The 6,000-nt window shown below is 44.1% G+C and overlaps 1 protein-coding gene across 2 annotated transcripts in view; it reads left to right on the forward strand.

The window, feature by feature from the left end:
* Window positions 1-5,216, forward strand: part of DCUN1D3 (defective in cullin neddylation 1 domain containing 3) — a 37,821-nt gene extending 32,605 nt beyond the window's left edge. For both annotated transcript variants that reach the window (XM_080981245.1, XM_080981246.1), the window contains exon 5: window positions 1,978-5,216. In XM_080981245.1, the coding sequence (XP_080837371.1) occupies window positions 1,978-2,461 (484 nt within the window). In that variant the 3' untranslated portion in view covers window positions 2,462-5,216. The remainder of the gene's footprint in view (window positions 1-1,977) is intronic.
* Window positions 5,217-6,000: the final 784 nt, after the last annotated feature.

The following is a 6,000-nucleotide window of genomic DNA, read 5'->3' on the forward strand; positions in this document are numbered from 1 at the left end:
TATTTCCTGACTTACATAAATATTGGTGGATTGCCAACTTGCTGATTGATTGTGAATCTACATAAGCTGTATATAAGAGAAAACGATTCTAACAGAAACCATACTCCCCATGTCTTTTAGGTGATGCACACTGCGTCATTTTTAGAAGAGGCACCCCCTTTTTTATACATTAGAGGATGCCTCTTCAGGTGATGGTTTCAGGTTTTATAAATAGTTGGATTACAAAAAAATGTTTTTGAAAATTTAAACCTGCTGTTGTAAAAATCATGATTCTCAGATTCTTCTCTTTTTGGAAAAAAGTATGTGCAAATGAGTTGTTTTTCTCACCTTTTTGAAGACTTGCGACTGGTCCCTCCAAGTGGAGTCCCACTCTCACCTGTTAGGTTGTTGTTGTTGTTATTATTATGGCAGCTTCCAACAGAATATAAAAGAACACAACAAAGCATCAGACATTAAAAGCTTCCCTGTACAGGGCTGCCTTCAGATGCCTATGGAAAGTTGTCTGTCTATCTCTGACATCTGGTTGGAGGGTGCCAATACAAGAAGGCCCTCTGCCAGGTTCCCTATAACTTCTTGCAATGAGGGAACCACCAGAAGGCCCTTGGAGCTGGACCTTGGTGCCCAGGCTGCACAATGGGGGCAGAGACGCTCCTTCAGGTATACAGGGCTGAAGTATTGTGGAGGGGGGTGCAGCTCACCCATTGACCTAGCCCACGAGGACTGTCATGGTAACCCAGGTAAGTCTGTGAACTGAGCTACAGATCTTTGGTGCTTCAAGCACCTTTTAGTGCATGAGCATAAGTCCAAGATTAGTTAACAGCAGGAGAAGGTTGTTTGCCTTCTATCTCTGCGTGTGGGCTTCCTGGAGTCATCCGGCTGCCCGCTTTGGGAAGCAGGATGCTTGACTGAGTGGACCTTTGGGAACAGCCTTATGTATGTGTTTTTAATTGTGTGTGTGTGTGTGGAATTCGCTGTGTGTGTGTGTGTGTTTTAGTATGGAATTGTTTTCACTGCTGATGTTTTAACTGTAAATCACTTAATATATTATAAAGGCAGTGATTCATAAAAAGGTAAAGGTAAAGGGACCCCTGACCATTAGGTCCAGTTGTGGCCGACTCTGGGGTTGCGGTGCTCATCTCGCTTTATTGGCCGAAGGAGCCGGGGTACAGCTTCCAGGTCATGTGGCCAGCATGACTAAGCCGCTTCTGGCGAACCAGAGCAGCGCACGGAAACGCCGTTTACCTTCCCACCGGAGCGGTACCTATTTATCTACTTGCACTTTGACGTGCTTTCGAACTGGTAGGTTGGCAGGAACAGGGACCGAGCAACGGGAGCTCACCCCGTCGCGGGGATTCAAACCACCGACCTTCTGATCGGCAAGCCCTAGGCTCTGTGGTTTAACCCACAGCGCCACCCGTGTCCCTTGATTCATAAAAGGAATCAAATAAAAATTATTTGATTCATAAAAGGAATCAAATAAATAAATAAGCTGGGCTGATCCAATAAATAAGCTGGACTGATCCACTAGGCTTCAGATTGTGATGGGGAGGGAATCATGTCTTTGCATGTTCGCATACAGTGTAAAACTGTGTGAATGGAAATAAGTGCAACAGGCAGGACTGAGGGGGTTTAAATTCCTTCAGGGGTAGCATGATGCTCAGTGGTGCATATGTTTTCACAGAATGTTTGAACCGGCATTTCTTTCCGGTACCATTTTATGATTCCCCCTTTCCCAACACAAATTAATTGGGATCAAAGGGAGGAATGCAAAACTCTTCAGATCATTTTGTCAGCAGAAGCAGTTCTACTTGCCACTTGACCCCCCCCCCAACTCATCCCTCTGAGTGCTGGTTTGGGGGTTCTCACCCCTGATCCAGGAAGTTGCATGTAGCCGCTGTGACTACTAGCCCTGAGGTTTTTGCGTGTGATGCTGAAGAAAAGGAGGTGATCTAACTGGCTTCTTTTCCCCTTGACTAGGACGGAGTTCTTTGAGGGCTGCAAAGCAATAAACGCAGACAGCATCGATGGGATATGTGCCCGGTTCCCCAGCCTCTTAAACGAAGCCAAACAAGAAGATAAGTTCAAGGATCTCTACCGTTTTACCTTTCAGTTTGGCCTGGACTCTGAGGAGGGACAGAGGTCGCTGCATCGGGAAATAGCCATTGCCCTTTGGAAACTAGTCTTCACTCAAAACAAGCCCCCGATATTGGACCAGTGGTTACACTTCTTGAATGAGAACCCCTCAGGAATTAAGGGAATCTCCCGGGACACGTGGAACATGTTCCTAAATTTTACTCAGGTCATTGGGCCGGACCTCAGCAATTACAGTGAAGATGAGGCCTGGCCCAGTCTCTTTGATACCTTTGTGGAATGGGAAATGGAGAGGCGGAAGAAGGAGGAGAACACCAAATGCGTTGCAGCTTCACAGACAGCAAGCCTGTGTATAGACCACCATACTTAGTGCCATTTAACACAGCGAAAACAGCCGTAACCTGTTAACCTTTCATTACCCATAAGCTCCGGACTCCTCTGGAATTTACAGACGCTCCAGATTTTTCTACTTTACACCTTTCTCTGCCTTGTATTTTTGAAAGGGCTCTAAAATGCTGTATCCATATTTTAGGCACTTTCTTTTGAATTTTGGGTTCTTCACGTTTCTTCTTCCCCCTGCCCCCTGAAATATTTGAGACCCCCTGGCTGCAAGTTAAATGGTTTCTTTTTCTCTTTTTCAAAAAACAAACAAAAAACGTTGCAGATTGATGTTGGTTGCACAACTTTAAAAAAAAACTTTTTGTGAGGTTAAATTAACATCGCTAAATTATACAGTGCCAGATTGAAGTTCTGCAAATATACATACATATATATATGTGTGTGTATATATATGTGTGTGTATATATTTCAGAGCAGGTCTATACTGTGTGTAGTGCTGTTTACATTGTTGATTTTTTTTAAAAAAAGGTTGTGATAATTTTAAGATTCATACCATGATGAATTAACAGTGTTAACTGTTAACTACAAATGCATTTAATTCCCAGGTAAAAAAGATTCTGAAAGCCAATGAAAGCAGCATCGTTTCCTTTTTTTTTGTAGCATGGCTAGCTTCCTTTAATTTGGCTCCTGGTTTTTATGGGCGAGGAAAAAAGCTTACTTTTGTCTGAAAGAGTATTCTGTACCTGCCAGTCAGCTGAGAATTCAGTAATAACCTTTTTTGAACCCTTGGTTCCGAGGCAAGAGGGAGCAGTACATGGTTTGGTAGAGAGGGCTGTTGTTTTTTTACTTCTTGCCTTCCACTCTCCGCCACCTCCACCCCCGAAGTCTGCCATAATTTGGGGCAGCTTTGCACATAAGCTCTGTTCACAGATGCCAAGCATGTACTATAAGGGGGTGAAAACTAAGCCAGGAGTGGGGAACCTTTGGCCCTCTAGATATTGTTTAACTGCAACTCTAGCACAGCCAGGGATGATGGGAGCTGTATTTTAGCAATATCTGGAGCACTAAAGGTTCCCCACGCCCAAACTAGGCAGCCTTTCAGGGATGGTGCTAATGCAAGCCCTTTTCCAATAGCATTAAGTGATGGGATTCTCCTCTCATGTGGGCTACTTGTGTGAACGATAGGTCTTGCCACTTTCCGGCTGCAACCTGGCCATCCCTCGCTGTGCGTAAAGGGTGTAAGAGCTTTGCTAGCTCGGTTATAAGGTTGTAGTCACTCCTCTACCCGCCCGCTCCCCAAATCCCCAAGGGATTGTATTTTCACGGCCGTGCAAAAGCACTTTTGCTTGACTGAAAAGCCAAAGGTGGTGGTTCTTCTTCTTTCAGGAGCATGAACCTCGAGAGAAGTGGCGAATGTTTACCCTCCAAGGAAATAATAAAAAAAAACACACACACACACACAACTTGAATAAAAACTCTGCTTTAATTTTATATATTTGACTCTTGGATAAAAGTGTCAACCCTGTTTGGCTGGTAACTATCTGTATAAGAGGGTGTGTTTTAAAACAACAGCAATTACAAACAAGCCTTTGGCTTTGAAATCAGAGTAGTGGTCATTTCTTCTCTGCTCAAAGAAATGAGCTCCAGCTGAATACGATTTCTCCTGGGGCCTTCCTGTGTCTTTATTAGCTGCAGCCTGGCCAGGTAGTTCGGCAGATGTTCCTTTGGCTCACATAGAAATTCAGAGGTAGCAAAAGCTTGGATTTCTGTTTCATCTGCTGCTGTCGAAAAGGCCCAGAATTAACCAGAGTGGAGGGAACCCTGTTTTGGAATAATATTTAGCAGTGACACGGTAGGCCTATTATTTTGGGGTGGATTTCTTTTAAATTTCACCTGTATTAGGGATGATTTGCTCGCTTTCAACTGTCATAACCAAAAAAAGGGAGTTTCCTTAACACTGGCCGGATTATGTTGTTAACTGGATTTTTCAAAAACAATGTTAACATTTTTAAAACTTGGGGAAAGGAATAGTTGCTGAGGCTTTCACCTGAAGTGAGCCTCGCCTCCATATGGCTGTCTTTTTTTTAAATAAATCTATAAAATATCCAGTCACTCAGTGAAGGCTCACAAAAGTAGGTTTTATCCCCCCCCCCTTTAAACATACTTAATGCACCCTTTCCCCAACTTTGTATCCTCCAGATCTTGTAGGACTACAAATCCCATGTGGGAGTTATGGTCCAGCATGCAGAGGACAGCAGGTTGACGAAGCCTGGCTTAACGAGTAACAGACTCACTTGAGCTTTGTTTTTAAAAGTAATCCATCTACCGAAACATCCCATTGTCTGTAGCTTGTGATGAATGGGAAAGCCGATTGTGTGGTAGGTTGGGCAGGGGCATTGAAGACCCCCCCCCCCTTTGCAGTTGCCCTGTAACCATGCAATGTGCAGAAGCAGTCTAGCTCACTTCCTGCACCGCTACAGCTCTTCATGCAAGAGAATCACTTCAAAGTCACACACACACACCTTTCTTTCTCTAGTATCCCCCCCCCCTTTCCCCTTTCCTAAGGAAGTTTGCATGGGTGCACTTGAATTATCCCAATTAGTAATTCCATCAAGACAAATTCTTCTAGATCTGAAATTGCCAACAATCCCGAGCTGGATAAGAAAAATAAAATAAAAATACTTTAAATTCACACCCTCTCTCGCCTGTCAGGAGCAGGAATTGACATCCATTTGTTTGTTGATGAATATTGACTGCATTAAAACACCTTTTTAAAATTGTGCAAACGCTACCAGGAGTGCTGTTTTTACGGGAAAGCTGGTTTTAGTGGCTGCCAACTCCTCAGACCCCTGCTCTTGAGTCCAGACAAGGAAATTCATCCTTCAGGCTGCATGTGTGTTCCATTCAATATCCTCTTTATTATTATTATTATTGTTATTGTTGTTGTTATTTATTTATTACAAAGGAAACTGTGTGCCTAAATTTTTTTTTGGGGGGGGTGCCTTTTGTCTTGGTGTGTTAATTCATTCCCGAGGGCCCTGCACCCTCTCGCTTGACCTTGCAAAGTATTTAGCCACCTGCTTGAAGGTTTGGCCCACAGAGGCTTTTGGATGAAGCCTTGGTTATTAAACACATAATGAATGGCAGTAACTCTGTGCCTTTGAGAGTCTCTTGTCTGCAGAGGTTCTGGGAAGACCTATTTTAGTCAGCAGCCAGTTCTAAAGAGGTTTGGGAGTGGGGGAGGCTTGGAACATCCCTCCCTCTTGTCAGGCAACAAGTCCTGCTTCCACATAATGTGCCACAAGTGCTAAGAGGTGAGAATCTCCCCTTGCCCACCTGTGCTACCCCCCCACCCCCCACTGTTTCATCCTAGAGGCTCCATCGCATGATCTAATTTACCTTCCACCAACACTTTAAGCCATGAGTAGGGAAACTAAGGCCCGGGGGCTGGATCTAGCCCAATCGCCTTCTAAATCCGGTCCGTGTACAGTCCAGGAATCACCATGTTTTTACATGAGTAGAATATGCCATTTTATTTAAAATGCATCTCTGGGTTATTTGTGGGGCCTG

Source organism: Podarcis pityusensis, assembly GCF_964106645.2.
Source record: "Podarcis pityusensis genome assembly, chromosome: 14".
NCBI lineage: Eukaryota > Metazoa > Chordata > Lepidosauria > Squamata > Lacertidae > Podarcis > Podarcis pityusensis.